Raw genomic sequence first — 19688 nt, 5'->3', positions numbered from 1 at the left:
GCCCCCCTAAAGGTCTGATCCTACAATCGCCCCTGGTCCACTCTATGACTGCAGGATTAATTTTAACTCAGCAAATGTTTATGGTACCAGTTGCCAAATAAGACTAAAGCCGGATTAATTAACAGCACATATCACAGGCTTGATTATTGAAAATGTTCTGGTGGACGTGGGCTGGGAGAGAGCAGGTCAGATAAGCGGGAAGGACATGCATCTCTGTCGTCTTTCTCTTTTGGCCTTTCCTAACTGCTGCCATCAAGAGAAGTTTGGCACATTCAGGTAGTTTCCCTGTGGAATCGCAGTGCTCCACAGAGAGTCATTTTGTCTGGGCCAATCAGAGGTCCGTGTAGGGGAGAGTGCCGCTGTGTCTCCAGGGGTGTGACAGCAGTATGTGGGTCAGAGCTGCTCCCGGGGCCACCAGCCCCCAGGGACCCCTGCAGGACGGCCACAATAGTAGCCCCAGGGCGGATGCCATAGCTGGGATTCCCACCCGTAACCGGGACGCCTTCGCCCAGGGCACAGACACACTGGCAGCAGCCCCACAATCAATTCATCAATCTCTGAAGGGAGTGGCAACTGCAAAAGGCCACAGCAGTCACCCCCACGGCTCGCCTTGGACGGGGACAGGGCCACCAGGGCTGACACTGAGGCTGACACCGCGGTGGCGACGTTAAACTGCCAGACTCTGCGGAAACCGTGTAATCGTCAGGCCTTTATTGAAGCCACTTTTCTTGACCTGACAACAGAGAAACCCCTCCTGAGAATGTGAAAATAATCACTAAACATTTATTTGTTTAATTTTCCACTGTGACATTTTCACTTCATACTGTTTTAATGCGCAAGAGTGGAAAAACAATCACACACACTGAGTGCTGACTCAAGTTGTGAAAGTGTCTTCCAACTTACTGAGTAATGTTGCTCTGTAAAGTTTTCCATCATTCAACAGGCAGGTGGACAACTCTCAGCTGATCATTTTATTAGAAGAGTTTGTACTGTGGGTCAAAGAATAATCATGTAAAAGCAACCATGTAGGTGCAAACACTGGCAGAGAGTCCACCTCCCACTGGCCCTGCAGCAGCTCTGATATCTGAGACTCTGTCTCCTCCTGCTGGACGGAAACCTGCTGGTGGAGGACAGTTATGGATTCAATTTAACAGCACAGGCTGAAGCACATAATTAATGTGTATTTAAACCACATGATTGAGTATTATTTGAATTCCCACATGGCAATACTTACAAACAAACAGCAACTGTTCATTACTTTCTCATACAAAATGAGATTAACGGCACATGTGTCAGAACCAGTTACTAATATCCATCTATTAGTGAGTCGCCCCCCTTTTCACTTTCAGCTTCATGTTCAGGAATCTTGAGGCCATTTTTCTCAAATTAAGCATGTTCTTGTTTTGGGTTCAGAAGTCACTTGACCATCTGGACAATGTGCCCCATTGTGGCAGACCCGCTCCATACGCATCAAAGAGGTGATTAACCAGTTGACAGGGCTGTGGGGGACAATACTGCTCTTTACAGGGGAAACAGTGCAGCCACTCACAGCACTGGGCTGCTGACTGGGGAGACACAGCAGCTCTGCTTCCACATGCAGCAGCAGCTGACAACATGAGACCAAAATAACTGCACATAAAGGGACATATAGGGTACATGGTGTTCATGCAAAAGGTCTTGTTGGGTCTCTAAACTACGGTGTACGGTCTAGGACCTGCTCTATATATAAAGCGTCTTGAGATAACTTCTGTTGTGATTTGATGCTATATAACAATAAATTGAATTAAATTGAATTGAATTGAAGTTTAGATCACAAGCATTTGTTTGCCATATTAGAAGCTGCATGGACTAAAGATAAAAGTGCATTCATCTAAATGTTATTTATCTTTTCTATATGGGCCAAATGTGTTTTTTTGTGAGGTATTTTGTTTGCTGAGAGAAAATAAAAACAATCTCTACATAAATGTTCCTCCTAAATCTAATTTTAACAGTTTGGATGCTCAGTGCAACATTTGAGGCAGCAGCTCGTAATAAAAAAAAAATTGACGGACCGACCTCTGATTGGTGGATCCATCGGGCTCCTGGCCAATCACATGCCTCTCTCTGGGAGGGGGAACCCAGCGTCAAAATAAACTGCCACTTGTTCGTTGTTTTCTGTTTTGCAATTGGCGCGATTTATCCTGCTCTTATTACTAATGTTATGTTCGAAGAGTTGTAGAAGGAGTTGCATTTCTCCTTCACTTTGACTGCATGATATTGGATTTTTTTTTTCTTACAGAAAACCAGCGTGCATGGGACCTGAATGTTTTATTTTTTTATACATCCATATTTTCCTACACAAAATTGGACTACCTAAACTTGTGTGATATGATAAAATCTCACTAAATAGATTCGACATCAACATGATCCAGTGGGGAGTCATACTACTGTGTGTGATATTATCATGGAGGCTACAAACAGCATCATCTCAAACCGATGAAGGTAGGGGAATAATTTATTATTCCATATCAGAAAACTTGTCTAGTCTGATTTGATTTACATTATTTCATCAATTTATCATTATTATTATTATTATTATTATTATTATTATTATTATTATTATTATTATCATCATTATTATTATTATTATTATTATATATATATATATATTTGTTTATCATTAAAAAAAAATTATAATGTTCCTGCTTGAATTCACCTGTTGGCAGTTACTCTTCAGTCTTTGCCTGCCTTGAAAGGTCACAACTTCTTCTAACATGGTATGCAACTATATTTTGTGGAATAGAATAGAATAGGATAGAATTGAGTAGAATAGAGAAATTAACATTGAAGCCATCTAGACTTGTCAGAGGTTATATTTTATAAACTACTAACCCTCATCTCTTCTTTCCTTTGTCTCAGATCACACAGTACTCACTGTGCTCTCCTCCTTGAGAGCTTTTTTACTGTTGTTACTGGGCTCTGATCAAGGCCCTTAATGCAACAATTTATCACCGCTTTGTATACTGTTAGTATGACTGTTAGTTGAACCCAGTTGTAAAAAGCTACTGAGGACAAGGTTCATGTTAATGTTTGCAATCTGTAGATGATTGTTTTTGTTTCAATGAAAATCACCCATTTTCTTTTCAAAAAGTTATTTAGTTGTTTGGATCGTGCAGGTGTGTTGTGCATGTGTTTTGTGCATACATATGAGTTTTAATTGCTGTAGAAGTCAGCATCATCATCTTCTATGTTTACTCAAGAGACCCATGCATAAATGAGTAAGTGCATGAAGATCATCTGACATTGTGCAATTTTCCATAAAAAAACACACACAACAAGCCTCAAAGGTTGTTTATGGAGGTGATCAACTTCACTTTAGTGTAGCTGGGAGATTCTGGTTTATCTCCTCTGCATGAAGACAGGGAATGTGACTTGTGTTGACGGCTGCAGGTGCCTCATCTTTGCCCATAAAGGGCCAGCGCCACAGTTTTTGTTGGTCAGTGCGAGATGGTGTGCATGTCTCCTTCCGTTCACGATATTTCCCTTCTCTCTGCCAGAAAGTCCCACTCACACACGGCCCTTTGTCTGTTGGTATGATCTCAGCAACCCATCAGACACACACATACATACGCACATGGACACACACACAGAAGCACTGTCTGTCACTGCGTCACTCTTCAGTCACTGGGACACACTGTCCACATTTATAGCTTCATCACAATGAGGAACTTTGTCTGAGAGAAGCCCCTCTCTCCCTCGACCCTCGGCCTCCACTCCATCAGCCCTGGGCCTGGTCTGCTCCGTGCAGCAGAGTTACAGCCGGCCTCTTTTACTGCGCTTCACATCAAACTCTCCAGCCAACACAGCAGCACACACAGTATCAGGAAGACTCACCAAGCCCATAAATACTGCAGAAACTATATAATCCTAGTACTCAAATATCCACCAGTTGTTCATCTTTACACGTCCACACTAGTGTTTTTTTGCATGATTTGCGGTATGTTTTGTGTTTGTTTGTTTTTTTAAACCATTCCAAGCTGCCATTGGTTTCCATTATTTTATGTGTGTTATTAAAATAAATCAGCCGACAGGAACTCTTAAAACTACTTGAATGTGTAATGCATCACAGTCTGCATTAAAGGACCAGTGTGTAGGATTTAGGGGGATCTATTTGCAGAAATAAAATATAATATATGTTTTCTTTAGTGTTAACAATCGTTGTGTTTTCGTTACCTTAGAATGAGCCCTTCATATCTACATAGGGAACAGGTCCTCTTCACAGAGTCCGTCATGTTGCGCCATCGTGTTTCTACAGTAGCCCAGAATGGACAAACCAAACAGCGTCTCTAGAGAGAGCTGTTCATGTTTTTATGTTACCTGAAGGCCACCGCAGTTCCAACACATTCTCATCCCAACTCATCACATACTAACGCTTTGTTACGCCCCATTGGCGTCACTTTATTTTCGGCATCAAAACCACTATAGTTACCCCTTGGCGTGGCTTTAGGATTAGGCATCAAAACCACTTTAGTTAGGTTTTGGAAAGAAATAAATGGTTTGGACTATTTTTGTAAAGTGAAAATGACACTGAACGTCGTGAACAGGGGTCACGAACGAACAGCTGATTGTAACGTGACGCACGTAACACAAACGGTGGTCTACTGGATAAAAGTCTTGTGTTTGTTGGACCCGTCCACCGCCTCTCCCACCCGCTCGGTGTGTCTCTTTCGCTCTTTAAACTATGTAACCACACTTCCGTAAAGTAGTTAGCTGTGATGAAAAGTAGCCTAGGCACACATGTAATTTGTAGTAAATAGGCTAAACATGCAAAACCACTGGCATGGTTCCTTAAACATGTAGGCTTTAGGCTATAGCAAGTAAAGGTGATACATTGATACAACTAATATGTGTCTCTCTTCCCTGTGTGTGTATGTCAGTGGTGTGTCCTGGTACTCAGAATGGACTGAGCTCCACCGGTTCTCAGGAGACTCAGTACAACCTGATTAAGGACCGGTATGACGGCTGTGAGATCATCATGGGAAACCTGGAGATCACTCAGATTGAGAATAACTGGGACCTATCCTTCCTAAAGGTAAAAAAAAAAACATCCCCACTATATGTCTTGTCTTTTCTATGAACAAGGTGTAAAAGTGTACTCCTCTTTTTTCCCCTCTAGACAATCCGTGAGGTGACTGGCTATGTCCTCATTGCCATGAACCACTTTCAGGAGATTCCTCTGGGGCAACTGCGGGTCATCAGAGGAAACAGTCTGTACGAGAGACGCTTCGCTCTCTCTGTCTTCTTCAACTACCCCAAGGACGGCTCCAACGGCCTGCGGCAGCTGGGGCTCGCAAATCTGACAGGTAAACCAGGGTTAACTGATAAAACAGAAGCATGGACAAAATGTGGTGTAAAATGTGCTTTTCTGAGATTTGAGGAATTCAAAACAGTGACAACGTAATAATTTAAACTCGAAAGCACCAAGAACAAAGACGCAGGTTTTGCTGCTTCTTTAAATTTTGTTGAAAGAAACATAAACCATGCCATTTTATGGGCAGAGAAAGCCAGATGTTGACAGATGTTAAAGCTGACAATCACTCATTCTCTGAAAGTGTGGCAGCAGGAAAAAGTATCGGAAACATTTAGGGGAAATCAACGTCGCAACTGATCCTCATTGTCAGCAGAAGTGGTGATATATGCTAAGGGACTGTCTCAACTCGTCCATTCCCCAAATCTCTGACATGCTGGGATATAGCACTTTATCTAAGGTTATCTAAGAGGTCTTTTTGAGAGCAGATATTTTGACTCGTCATTGCAGGAAAAGCCCAGGTGTTACTAATAACAATAACGAAGTCTCTCTTCTAATCAAGGGTCCCAGTAAGACATGAGTGTGACAGTGAGCCAGCATGCACAATACAGATGATACAAAAACTGATGTTAGAAAGAACCTATGATACAGTCTTTATGACATAGCTTTTGTAAAAGGACCCTTTGCCCCCTAGTGTATGTCTGCACCTTGCAATTATTTGATATGTATCCTAATTAAAGTATTTATGGGGTCATTTAGTTTTAGGTCCTTTATTGCCTGTTCTTCAGAAACCCATGTCAAATCTTTAAACCATTACATGCGCAATAGAAAACACATCATAATCATACATAGCTTCATATCTGCATCAAATAAACAAAAATGTTAGATATTTAGCAACCCACAAAGAGTGCAGTCAGACAACCAAATACACAAATTGCCATGTTAATGTCAATGATGATGATGTCAAGGTAAGTAGGATCTCCGTTATCCCTAACGACGATTGAATGCAACTCATTTCAATCATATATATGAGTGAGTGGACACAACAAAGTTTACTGAATTTCGTATCTCTGTTTTTGACCATAAAATGACAGCTTGCTTGGTCATATTGTTTTCGAAATATTTCCAAAACCCTGCCAAATGTTGACAAAAGAAGCCTTGCTTTCATGTTCCAGCACAACAGTATTTTTACTTGCCTAAATTAATCAAAAGTAGCCAAATTAGGAGGAAATCAGCCCAATCTGGCAAAACAGGTTATGTGGCTCACGCCATAGACATATGGCTCACCAAGCAAGCTGCGGCCGTGCTTGGCTCGTGATTGGCTCGGCAGGGTGTATGGGCGGAACCTTGATCCACGTCCCCCCCCAATCACTATTGCACAGACTCTGGCTCCAAATGACGTCAAGATCAGCTCCCATATCTGGGATATTTGGGATATTTTGGCTTCACTTTTGTACAGTGGGAGGAATTGGAGACACGTCATCCATCTGTATTTTATATTTTACTCAGTATGTACAAAATCTAATCTTGCAATCTAAAATGTTGCTGTAACGTCTGCTAAATGATATCCCCTCTCTCTCTCTCTGCATACTTCCTCACCATTTCTTCACAGAGATTCTGGAGGGAGGAGTGCAGATTATCAACAACAAGTACCTGAGTTATAGCCCCTGGATCTTCTGGCAAGACATCATCAGAGACAACAGTGCTCCAATTGACATCCAGTACAATGGAGAGAGAGGTTAGTTTTATAGTCCTATTTCACATATAATTCCACATTATCTCTCTCTTATAAGTGCTGCCTCTCTTTCTTTCTCTCAGGCCCATGCCACAAATCTTGTGGAGATTACTGCTGGGGCCCAAATGCAGACCAGTGCCAGATCTGTGAGTGCCCAATTGTTCTGTTTCCCTGATTTTCTCTCTCTGTTTTCTCTCTCCTCCTTCTTCTTTCTCCTCACTAACTGTCTGTCTTCATAGACAGAAATACACAGAGATGCACACAGAAAGACACAACACACACGCACACTGGTGACCTCTGTTCAACCTGTCTCTCTCCTGTGTGTCTCAGTGACTAAGACGGTGTGCGCTCCTCAGTGTAACGGCCGCTGTTTTGGGACGAGCCCCAGGGACTGCTGTCACATAGAGTGTGCAGCGGGATGTAAAGGCCCTCTGGACGCAGACTGTTTTGTAAGTGCTCCGTCTCTGATAAAATGAAGAGAAAGGCAGTCTTTGCAGACACTATGCTGTTAGGTTTTTCATTCTTCAGTAAAAAAGGAGGCTAAAACAAAGACTTTTTTTTTACCTTACACTCTTTTGATTTAATTCCCATCATCCAGGCGTTTTTTGTTACAGTAATACTGTACAATAGTGTAGTTTAATGCTGCAACGATTAGTTAACTAATTGATTAATTAAAGTAATTTTTCATGCAAAAATGTTTAACAGCCTCTCAATTATGGAGATTTCCTGCTTTTCTCAGTTTTATATCATATTAAACTGAATATCTTTGGGTTTTGGACCGACTAAACAGGATTTTCAAAGACATTACCTTGGACTGTGAGAAACTGGGATGGACATTTTTCACTATTTTCTGACCATCATCTGACATTTATAGACGATTTAAACAATTAATCTTGAAAATAATCGTCAGATTAATAGATAATGAGACTTATCATTACATGCAGCCCTAGTGTGGTTTGGAAATTCCCTTGTAGACGCTTGAAATTTACACACCGTGAACACCCAACTCATTTTATTTTTTTGCTATGTTATCAATGTTTGGTAAAACAGGTGTGCAGGACAACTGTTTTCAAAACTCTTTTTTGTTGGTTCATCTGATATTTGAGGCAGCTGCCAAACAGAAAGAATTTGACATTATTCTTTTTGAGACCTTAGCTTATTTTATGTTGTTTGGGTTTGATTTTCTGACATTATAGCTTGTCAATACAATAACTTAGGGTAAAAGTCCACAGCTGCTGTGAGGCTGTACTGTAGCCATTTACAAATTGAACATCATGCTGTATTGTAGAAGACTTGAAACTAGCGATTGAGACCATAAACTCATGTTTACAATGTTTACTGAGGTAATAAATCAAGTGAGAAGTAGGCTCATTCTCTCATAGACTTCTAAACAATCAGACTTATTTTTGCAACCAGAGGAGTCGCCCCCTGCTGGCTATTAGAAAGAATGCAAGTTTAAGGCACTTACTCATTGGCTTCACTTCTCAGAACCAGAGGTTTGCCGATATGTCAACATGCAAAACCATGGTTATAAACATGATTTCTTTACGTAGTTACCCATACCTAATTTACTTCAATAATAGCCATACGTTTGCTCAAATGTAAGTGTGTCTGTGTGTGTGTACCTGTCTGTGTAGGCATGTCGTCATTTCAACGACTCTGGAGCTTGTGTGCCTCAGTGTCCCCAGACTTTGATCTATAACAAGCAGACGTTTCAAATGGAGACCAACCCTAACGCCAAATATCAGTACGGATCAATCTGTGTCTCCCAGTGCCCCAGTGAGTGCTCTGTTTGTTTGTGTGTTTATATCCTCAAAATGTTGTCTTGTTACTTGTTATGCAATGTGGAACATACTTTAACTAACCTTCCTGATATTGCAAAAAATATTGTTGATTCTGTTCTTTCTCTTGTAGCTCATTTCGTGGTGGATGGCAGCTCCTGTGTGAGCGTTTGTCCACCAGACAAGATGGAGGTGGAGAGAGAAGGCCAGAGGCAGTGTGAGCTCTGCAGCGGACTCTGCCCAAAAGGTTGCCACTAATAAACACTTTCCACTTCTTACATTGAATATATATGTCATGTCAGAGCTAACGACGGTGACTTGGTCATCCCTGCAGTGTGTGAAGGCACTGGCGCTGAGGACAGACAGACAGTGGACTCCAGCAACATCGACAGCTTCACCAACTGCACAAAGATCCAGGGCAGCCTCCACTTCCTGGTCACAGGGATTCTTGGGTAATTGTGGTGTCCTGACTGAAGGTTCTGCAGTGATGTACAGTCACTTTGTTCATGTTGTTGTGTTATTATTCTTCATAGAGATGCCTTTAAAAACATCCCACCCCTGGACGCCAAAAAGCTGGAAGTGTTTCGCACTGTCAGAGCAATAACAGGTTTGTATGAACTATTGAATACTTAAAAGTATTTTTCAAAGCATACCAGTAGGTTTTATATCTAAATTTAAATCCAGGTGACAATTGTTTTCAATTCATTTTAGTATAGTATAATTTTTTTAGACTGCTCACTATTCCTATCAAAGTTACATCAGTCACATGGTAATACAGCTGTTTATGAATAAATACAGTAAAAAGAAATAAGAGTGTGTGTCGTTCTCTACGCCTATTGCCTTTATCCATCTAATAATCTGGAAAATTGTCATGCCATATGTTATTAATGGCCTAAAACAATCAAATCTACCTTTACGGTCCTTATGTTTTGATGTGTTTGATTATCAGATATCCTAAATATCCAGTCGTGGCCCAAAGAGCTGAATGATCTGTCCGTTTTCTCGAGTCTCGCAACCATTCAAGGGAGGTCCAACGACAAGTAAGGTTTCTTTACACACACTGATGTGCATGTTTGTGTCAGTTGGAGCCGGCCCAGAGGAAGCTAATGAAATTAAATCAGTAAAAGACAATAAATTAACCTGATAAAACAAAAAATCTGTCAACAAGATTTTCTTCTATACGGGAAGAGCAGATATTTAAATGGTATTTAAAGCCATTAAGATGTCATGTTATGTACATTAAGCCTGCTTTATTATGCTTCAGGCTGGTTCTGATTCTTGTGTTGTTGCCTAAACTCATATCTATCTGTATTACATGTTAAGTGTGTTGCATAACCATGTGTCATCACTACTCTCTGGCACACTCTACACCCTCCTGTCTGCTATAAGCTGCTCTCTGTGTTAACATCTCATGACGAGCCCCCGGTGCATTGTGTTAACACTTTTTAACATCTCTTCTCTCTCTGTGCTTCACAGCTGTGAACAGGTATGGATTGTGTGTGTGTGTGTGTTTTTTCTAACTTAGGCTACCTTTGGGGACACGTTTTAGACTAAAAAACAGTTAACCAGGGAGGGCTTGTCCAATTGGGGACAAAAGACATGTCCCCAATTGGGAAAAGGCGGATTTTAGGATCATTGGTTAAGGTTAGGTTAGGTATGGGTTTAGGTTAGATTAAGTTCAATTTCCGACTCCTTCTGTCCGCATATCGAAGTTTCCTTGAGTGTCCTAAATGCATAGGATGGGTTAAATGCAGACGTCAAATTTCATGTATGTATGTTGATGATTGCAATTCTAATAATAAAGGAAATTAATGTAAGTCAATGTCCCCAAAAGTGACCTGAGTAAATGTGTGTGTCCCTATAACGCAGACCCCAAGCTGCACCATTTGGCTTAGAACTAAAACACAATCTGCAGATACAAATCAGTGTTACACATTTTGAGTAATTCTTTGACATTTGCTCTATTTAAAATATTTCTCCAGCTAATGTAAATGTGTTTTTTATTTCTTTTTGTCTGTGTCCTCCTCCAACCTCCAACCTCCATCCCTCCGTCCTCAAAACCAAAGGCGTTTTTCTCTGATGGTGATGCGAATCCAAACTCTTAGCTCACTGGGTCTGCGCTCTCTCCGGGAGATCAGCGACGGCAGCGTGTACATCAGTCAGAATGCCAACCTCTGTTACCACCACACTGTAAACTGGACGCAGCTGTTCAGAGGCCGCAGAGTTCGAGTCAACAACCTCAACAACAACAGGCCGCTGTCAGAGTGTGGTGAGGCCAGACAGAAAAACATGTTATCTTTTGTTTTGCTTTGAGCTGAATAAACTAAACTATATAATTTTTACATGTACTATGGTCAGAAAAATAAAGTCCACATACCCTATCTTCTTCTTCAGTTTCCTGATGTTTTTCTCACATTGTTGTTGCGTGTGCAGTTGCAGAGGGCCGTGTGTGTGACCCGATGTGTTCAGACTCGGGTTGCTGGGGCCCCGGGCCCGACCAGTGTCTCTCCTGTAGGAACTACAGCAGAGACGGCACATGTGTGGGCAGCTGTAACTTCCACACCGGGTCAGTAGACACACACATGTGTTGATATTCTTTGTGATGTTGTTTGTGTGTTGAATTTATTCATTTTATCTGACTTGTACTTTATATATTTGTTGAATATTGTGTCCCCATGCAGAGCTCCAAGGGAATTTGCAGGACCTGATGGCGAGTGTGTCGCCTGTCATCCAGAGTGTAAGCCTCAGAGCGGGACAGCCAGCTGTACTGGAGTGGTAATCACTTTCTTCTCGCTTGCATTTGGTTATTTACCCACTCATAATGTTTTTGGGGAGCATGACTCTTCAGATACTCATAAAATATGTCCTATCAAACTGGTATGTTTTCTTGATGTGGTTATTTTTTACACTCATACCTTCACTACAGTACAAGGGGCGTAATTCCACATGGGGATGGGGGGACATGTCACCCTCACACACCCTCAAAATCCTATTTTTGTACAGTTTTACTGTGTCTCCCCACCTCTGAACCCTTGATATAGTAGTATTAATACTGTTTAGACATGAGTCACTGCCCTGCATTAGAAGAAAATAGTAATGATGACCATCTAAATTATTGAAAGACATTTGATTTGTTGCTCTCAAACAACTTAAAACCTTTGATGCCCTTGTGACACATTCAGCTCAATCTCAACAAAATGCTGACGAAATCGCTCCTTTTTTGTTCTATTACTCTTTGCCCGTTATATTAAAAATCATATGCCGTAGCTAATGGTCTAAATCACTTATTCTACGTTGGAATCCACACAAAGGCAGTTTTTTTGCACTATGTCTTGGTTCATTGCCGGTTTCAATGCCTCCCCATAGAGTTATAAATAAACTCTCTGACATTTCTTCCATATTTTTCTGCCTTCCTCTCTTTCTTTAGGGTGCAGACGAGTGTTTGGCATGCGCCAACCTCCGAGATGGTCCTTACTGCATGTCCTCTTGTCCCACTGGGGTGAACGATGGACAGAAGGGGCTCATCTACAAATACCCCAACAGGGAAGGTCACTGTGAACCATGTCATCTCAACTGCACACAAGGGTGAGACTGGAGCCAACGTATATATGTGTGTATTTTCATGTGTCCATCTGTAGACGTGTAACAATAATCAATAATCAATGATGTGTTTATCTGTTACAGATGCTCAGGCCCAGGATTAAATGATTGTTTAGAGGCAGCCAGGCTGGCAGCTAGCAGGTGAGTGTTTCCCCCTGCTGGTGGATATAAAACACTACACTGTAATGTGTGTCATCCATCAACAACTCACTGTGATACACCAACTTAACAAACTGCACATCTCTGAACCTCTCATTTAGTTTTTAGACATTGCATTTTTTTTTTTAAAGAAAATAACCTCAAAATTCTCTGAATCCAGCTTCTTAAATGTGAATATTTCTGGTTTCTTTACTCCTCTATGACAGTAAACTGAATATCTTTGAGTTGTGGACAAAACAAGACATTTGAGGACGTCATCTTGGACTTTGGGAAACACTGAACAACATTTTTCACCATTTTCTGACATTTTATAGACCAAACAACTCATCGATTAATCAAGAAAATAATCAACAGATTAATTTACAATAAAATTAATTGTTATTTGTAGCCCTACATATACGTTTAAATAAATAAAAAAGACATAATTCAGATCATATTAAGAAAATTACCCTTTTTGCTTCTGTCTTCCATCTTCTTTACCCAACTCAATCGCTGCAGTCCTATATGCTTCTTGCTATTTGAGTGCTGCCAGCTAGTGTGCTTATCTATGTCTGTGGCCTTTGAAATCATTATTGAGAAGCTGTTTCATCATAAAGAATTCATGCACGAAATTAATGTAAAAACTAAAAAGGTGTTGTAATAGATAAATAGTTACCCTGATTGACATTATTGGTTTCATGCAATATTTCTTATCCAACACTTCTTGCAATTTTTTTGCTTTTGCTATAGTGTGAATCTGACTTTCCCACCTTGTATCCCCACATCAGCATCTCTCTCTGCTTCACTCTGCAGTGGTCAGATCACAGGCATCGCTCTAGGCGTCCCGGCTGGCTTGATCTTCTGCCTGGCGTTGTTTTTCCTGGGCGTGCTGTACCAACGAGGCCTGGCCATCCGCCGCAAGAGAGCCATGAGGAGGTACCTGGAGAGCGGAGAGGTGAGACATTAGAGACCATCCAACCTCCTGAGCTGCCTTTTGCTTTGACTGTCTGCTGCATGCATTTGTTTTCAGAGAGAGAGAGAGAGAGAGAGAAAAAAATCATCTGGGAATTATTCTTGTTATTTTCGTCAGAGCTTTGAGCCACTGGGTCCCGGGGAGAAAGGCACCAAGGTTCACGCCCGCATCCTGAGGCCCTCAGAGCTGAAGAAAATCAAAGCGCTTGGCTCTGGAATTTTTGGCACAGTCCACAAGGTATTTATTAAACCTCTTTGTCTTTGTGCACATCCACTGCTTATCCACTGTGAACTGATGTGAGTGCTGCCCTACATTTATTTGTGTTTAAGGGTTTTTGGACTCCAGAGGGAGAGTCAGTGAAGATCCCTGTGTCCATTAAGACCATCCAGGATAGCTCAGGCCGACAGACCTTCACTGAGATCACTGATGTGAGAATCAGAGCTTCTTACAGTCTTGAAAGAAGTTATAACATCATTAATGTGACATATGTACAACATTTCATACAATATACGTACCAAAGATCAATATAAGTATCATCAAATTGTAAAAAAAAAAGTACATTTTCAACTTGCTCACTGTGTAGCATATGCTGTCCATGGGCGGCCTGGATCATCCCTACATCGTTAGGCTGCTGGGCATCTGCCCAGGTCCCAGTCTTCAACTACTGACCCAGTTTAGCTCACAGGGCTCCTTACTGGAGCACATCAGGCACCACAAGGACAGCCTGGACCCACAGCGCCTGCTCAACTGGTGTGTGCAGATTGCTAAAGTGAGTGCAGCACTAATTTTTGGAGCAAGCACGTCTTATGAATAAGATGTCAGATCATAAAAATGATATATATGTTTGTGTCTCAGGGTATGTACTACCTGGAGGAGCACTGCATGGTCCACAGGAACCTGGCTGCCCGCAACATCCTGTTGAAGAACGACTACCAGGTCCAGATCTCTGACTACGGCGTAGCAGACCTCCTTTATCCCGATGACAAGAAATACGTCTACACTGACACCAAGGTTGTTATGACTCATTCAGTATGTCACAGTTAAAAGGTTTTCACTGTCCCTTCCACTTATGGAAACAAACCAATCTGTTTGGCTCGTCTGAAATGTGTCTCTTAATCCAGACACCCATAAAATGGATGGCACTGGAAAGCATCTTGTTTCGAAGATACACTCATCAAAGTGACGTTTGGAGCTATGGTAAGAGGCTGCGTGTTTCACAGCATCAATAAAACAAACATTCCTCTTGACAAGCTGGCAGGGAGCGTTTAAATGTGGTGGCGTCTCTCTCTTCCCGGACAGGGGTGACAGTGTGGGAGATGATGTCATTCGGAGCGGAGCCGTATGCGTCCGTGCAGCCACAGGAGGTGCCGAGTCTGCTGGAGAAGGGCGAGCGACTGTCACAGCCCCAAATCTGTACCATAGACGTCTACATGGTCATGGTTAAATGTGAGTGTGATCAACCGGTATGCAACAACACACAAATATATGATCTGACATGTTTTACTTCTTCTCTTTAGGCTGGATGATTGATGAAAACATAAGGCCGACCTTCAAAGAGCTGGCCAGTGACTTTACTCGCATGGCAAGAGACCCACCGAGATATCTGGTCATGATGGTGAGGCTATCATCGTCATTTTAAAAGAACAGTGTGTAACATTTTGGGGAACTATTGGCAGAAATGGAATATAATATTCAGAACTATGTTTTCGTTAGTGTATAATCACCTGAAACTAAGAATTGTTGTGTTTTCGTTAGCTTAGAATGAGACCTTCATATCTACATAGGGAACGGGTCCTCTTCACGGAGTCCATGTTTCTACAGTAGCCCAGAACGGACAAATCAAACACTGGCTCCAGAGAGAGCTTTTCACGTTACCTGAAGGCCACCGTAGTTCAACAACACGCTTGTAACTAAGAATGACTCCTGAGTGAGGCAAACGGCATTACCACGGTTTTGAAAGGAAATAGAGGATTAAGCGGAGGGGTACTCAGTTGGTTGCAATCTGCAACCACACCACTAGATGCCACTAAATCCTACACACTGTACCTTTAAAGCTAAGTCCACACAGGCTGTTTACTTAGAACTTAAACCCTTTACTTCCATGTGTTTCTGTAGTTGGAAGGAGAAGAAGCTGCCTCGGTTGAGATCCATCGAAGAGAATCGGAGCGAGGGCTTCTGGAGGCAGCTTTGGAAGACCAAGACGAGGAGGGACTGGAGGACGGTTTGACGACTCCTCCTCTCCAACACTCTCCATCTTGGAGTCTGTCTCGTTCACGGATTAATTCTTACAGGGTAATGAAATACACCTTATGGTACGTGTCCACATGAGCCGTCCTTTCCACGCTTCCCATTCATTGTCTATTGTGAGCAGCCGTGCGACTCGCTGCCTCTGGAAACTCCCGAGAAACTTTTAAACTAACCGTTGTTGATGGTAAATGGACTTGCATTTAGATAGCGACTTTCTAGGCTATACTACAGCATTCACCCAACCATACACTGATGACAGAGGCTGCAATGCAAGGTGAAAACCTGCCAAACTGGCTCATCAGGATCTAATCTAAATGCTCATTCACACCCCGATGGCACAGCCTTCGGGAGCAGGGATACTTCGACATGTGGACTGGAGGAACCGGGTATTGAACCGATTGTTGGACGACCCGCTCTACCTCTGAGCCAAAGTCGCTCCAGATCTAAAATGAAGACAGAGTCAGTAACTGCATGGCTTATTTCTCGCCTAACATGTTTTCAGAAACACATTTCGGTGAGCTATTTTTGAAATATAAGAGGAAAAAAAATTCCAAACAAGCTGCCGTGTTGGTTCTGGTTTAAAAGCTGGGAGCTGCAGCACACGAGGGAAAGCGTTCGTCCAATCAGGTGCCGAGTGGCAGCCCATCAAGCGTCCAATGCTGGGAAGCGAGGCGCTCCCTGACGTCCATAAAGGCCCTTGTGGACACGTATCATTAGATTTGATGATTAGACTCTTTTGGGACTATTGATCAGAGGCGAAGAAAACCAGCTCAGAACACTTTTTCTTTCCTGATTTTAGAGTGGTGTCTCTCAGGCCGGACCCATTGGATACCTGCCAATGACCCCCAGCCCTGTGGACAGCATCCGCCAGGTGATACAGACTCACACGTTCACACATGCATGCAAACAAACACATTCCCACCCTGTAATTGCACAGGTGGATATATTTAGCTGTAACTCTGAACAGCTTCTCTTTAAATCAGCATTATTACTACACTTATTATAGCCGTATTAAAATCAATATTACGACCAGGAAGTGAGACACATTCTGGTCCCACTGGTCTCTTTTCAAATTAATAGGATTAATTTCTATGAGCTGCTTCACCAGTTCATGTCTTTGCTTATCTGTCTCAGCTGTGGCTTCAAAGGACTCGGTTGAGCTCGGTGCGGACGCTGCCAGAGAGGTCAGAGTTCAGGGGGAGTGGCGGCAGAGAGGCAGAGGAAGGTTTACGGACTGGGAGTCTTCACCGGGCCAGGTTTGGCTCCGAGAGGGGTACTCCTCATATATCCATCAGCCGGCACAGGAAACTGTCAACAGCATCAAGTCCATCCTCGTATAAAGTGTGGACCGCAGAGGAGGAGGAGGAGGAGGAGGAGGAAGAGGAGGAGGTGGACCACTTTGGCTATGTCCTGGCTGGGTCACCTGTCACTCCAGAGAGAGGTAAATTGCCAGCATTGAGATGCTGATTTATCATATTTGCTTGGCTCTTTTGAAAATGAATGGTAAATTATAGCATAAACAATACATAATCAAGGCTTCTTCCCCCCCTGATCTTCTTTCTGTCATGGCTCACAGTCTGCAGAGTCCCTCATTCTGGGCGAAGAAGCTCAAAACTCAAGAATAATCTGTCTCTCGTGGTGATGAATATCTCCCAGGAGTATGAAATCATGAGCAAAGAAGAGGCTCCTCTTTGCTCAACCAGCGGCGTCTCATCACAGGCAGATGTGGCAGTTTGTCGTAAAACTTCGCCTCTACCCTCGCCAACCATCATCGCTCCGTCACCTGTAGAGGACGCAGCACATGTGGAAACTCTGACACCAATCTCAGCTGTAAGGAGTAAGCAAGTGGATGAGGATTGTGAAGGAGGTGTTGCAGAGAAACATCAGCTCCCTGGAGACTCTGATAGTGGGATCAGAGCTGACCAAGGTGAGGCAGCTCAAGGGATAGGCAGGTATGAGTACATGGATATCAGGCGATCAGACTCTACAGAGGATCCAGCGTGGGAGAGACGTGGGAGTCAAACATCAGCAAAGAGTGCAACAGAGACGGAGGAAGAAGCAGACCAACTAGCGGAGGTGTTGAAAAAGGAGCTTGAGGAGGAGGAAGAGGAGAACACAAATAAACAACCTGCACTTCAGGGGGCACATCTGAGCTGTATGGCGATGCCCGGGCCAGATGTGCTCACAGCTGGGGGAGAATTGGTGGAGGAGTATGAGGAGATGACCACATTTGGAGTGGTGCCCAGTGGGTGGGAGCAGGCAGACTACCAGAACCTCCCAGTGAAGGGGAGGGCTGTTTCTGAGGAGACGGGCAGTGGCAGGTGTGCAGGGATCGGGGGATACATCAAGGTGTGTGCTGGGATGGGGGAGCCTGGCAACAACACATCATTTGACAACCCAGACTACTGGCACAGCAGACTGTTCCTCAAGCCAGATGCTGTACGCACCTAATAATGTGGACTGGGACAGAGACAGTAACGCTTACTTTACTTCCTGTCATAAATGTGGGTAGTTTTGTAAAGCTTTTTTTCCTTTGAGTTCCAGCATCTAACAAACTTTTAAGATAAAAGTGATCAAATAAATACGCCTGAGTCTCATTCCACAGTTTTTATGCTGTAAATAAAAGTTTATGAAACCAACTGTGAGTTGGTACAGAAACCACAAAATAAAGGCTGAAGCAGTCAAAACGTGTGGTGTTTGCCCGTGATGGTGAGCAGTTCCTGAATTAAAAAACAGCCATTTAAAGTTTACCTTGCCACTGTGTATTTTTGATAGATTGATTGATTTGTTTTTTTTTGAGTGTCCTGTACCATATGGTGCCCAGCCCATATTATTAAAAATATGGAAAACATGTCTGTGATCTTCTGAAATCTGATCTAATCAACTTGAACACACCTTGGAAATAATCAAAAGTAATAAAACTTTTTTTTTTGCACTATTTAGGACTATTAAACGCCTATTTGGTGGCCATTTTAAGAAATGGCTGCCACGGCCTTCAGGGCCCAAATATGCCATGCCCCGATATCTATATCTATTCATAACATATAAACCTACATCTGTGCCAAATTTGTTGCTTTTTTATTGCAAAAAGCACAATGCTCAACTGCCATATAGGCTTACAAGATACTGAACCGCAACAACCGGGATGGTGCACATGACCAATCCAAACATACAGTTCCACATATTAAAAGAGAGAAAATTTCATAACATTCAATTTCCATAACAACAAAAAAAGTCTTATTATGTTGGATACAGTGTTCGTTGCCATGCATTTTCTATAAATCTGTGATTGCTTCTTTGTTACAAGACTTGTGTAATTTGTAGCAGTAAGATGAGATGACCATGTCCCATTTCTGTAGTCTTTTTGTACACTTTATTATAATATGAATTATTATATAAATGAATAAATGCTCTTATTTTGCAAATATCAAATCACCTGTGTCATTGATTTGTGTGTAGTAAAACAATAGAAAATATTATATTATATATGTATTATATTATATTATAATATATTCTTTTTTTTAATCATGTTGCAATATGATACATATTTATATTTAAAACAAAAGTTATTATTGCACATCACCATGTATGAGCTCATACTGACTCTCTGAACAGCAGGAAGATGAGATGGAGGCAAGTGAACGCATCAGTGACGCACTCGCGCGCGATTTGGTCAGAGGCCGATCAGAGATGATCAGAGAAGTGAGATGATCACTTCAGCGTGTTTCCGTTTTCGTTCAAATCCAGTTTATGGTTCTAATAGAACGGGTTTACCACTTATACAGTCTATGGTTTACCACAGCTTACTGTGTAATTTAGTTAAAAAGGATTTAGAAAAGTCCTTTTGAATTGTCCTTGGATGAGAGACTCACTAATGCACTTTATCACCATAAAGTAATGTGACCTCTATGAACTTTAACCTTAGAA

General features: G+C 42.2%; 1 protein-coding gene across 1 annotated transcript; it reads left to right on the top strand.

The window, feature by feature from the left end:
* Positions 1 to 2165: 2165 nt before the first annotated feature.
* erbb3b (erb-b2 receptor tyrosine kinase 3b) lies at positions 2166 to 19193 on the top strand. Its single transcript, XM_037773647.1, has 28 exons — positions 2166 to 2481; positions 4917 to 5071; positions 5156 to 5342; positions 6900 to 7025; positions 7106 to 7168; positions 7353 to 7471; positions 8660 to 8801; positions 8937 to 9050; positions 9138 to 9255; positions 9337 to 9410; positions 9753 to 9843; positions 10870 to 11072; positions 11237 to 11369; positions 11485 to 11578; positions 12231 to 12388; positions 12488 to 12544; positions 13355 to 13496; positions 13632 to 13751; positions 13844 to 13942; positions 14098 to 14283; positions 14370 to 14525; positions 14636 to 14711; positions 14814 to 14960; positions 15032 to 15129; positions 15630 to 15806; positions 16561 to 16632; positions 16896 to 17202; positions 17338 to 19193. The coding sequence occupies exons 1-28, from the start codon at positions 2403 to 2405 to the stop codon at positions 18210 to 18212; spliced, it is 4368 nt and encodes a 1455-aa protein (XP_037629575.1). The 5' UTR covers positions 2166 to 2402; the 3' UTR covers positions 18213 to 19193.
* Positions 19194 to 19688: the final 495 nt, after the last annotated feature.

Source organism: Sebastes umbrosus, chromosome 6, assembly GCF_015220745.1.
Source record: "Sebastes umbrosus isolate fSebUmb1 chromosome 6, fSebUmb1.pri, whole genome shotgun sequence".
Taxonomy (NCBI): domain Eukaryota; kingdom Metazoa; phylum Chordata; class Actinopteri; order Perciformes; family Sebastidae; genus Sebastes; species Sebastes umbrosus.
This window is presented reverse-complemented; position numbering and strand designations above follow the sequence as displayed.

What these genes read in the sequence shown, in the direction of transcription:
- erbb3b (XM_037773647.1), top strand. Translation starts at nt 2,403, where the DNA reads ATGATCCAGTGGGGAGTCATACTACTGTGTGTGATATTATCATGGAGG. An exon ending in CTCTGGACGCAGACTGTTTT is followed by an intron (nt 7,472 to 8,659) that starts GTAAGTGCTCCG and finishes CTGTCTGTGTAG; the next exon opens with GCATGTCGTCATTTCAACGA. An exon ending in GGTGTGTGCAGATTGCTAAA is followed by an intron (nt 14,284 to 14,369) that starts GTGAGTGCAGCA and finishes TTTGTGTCTCAG; the next exon opens with GGTATGTACTACCTGGAGGA.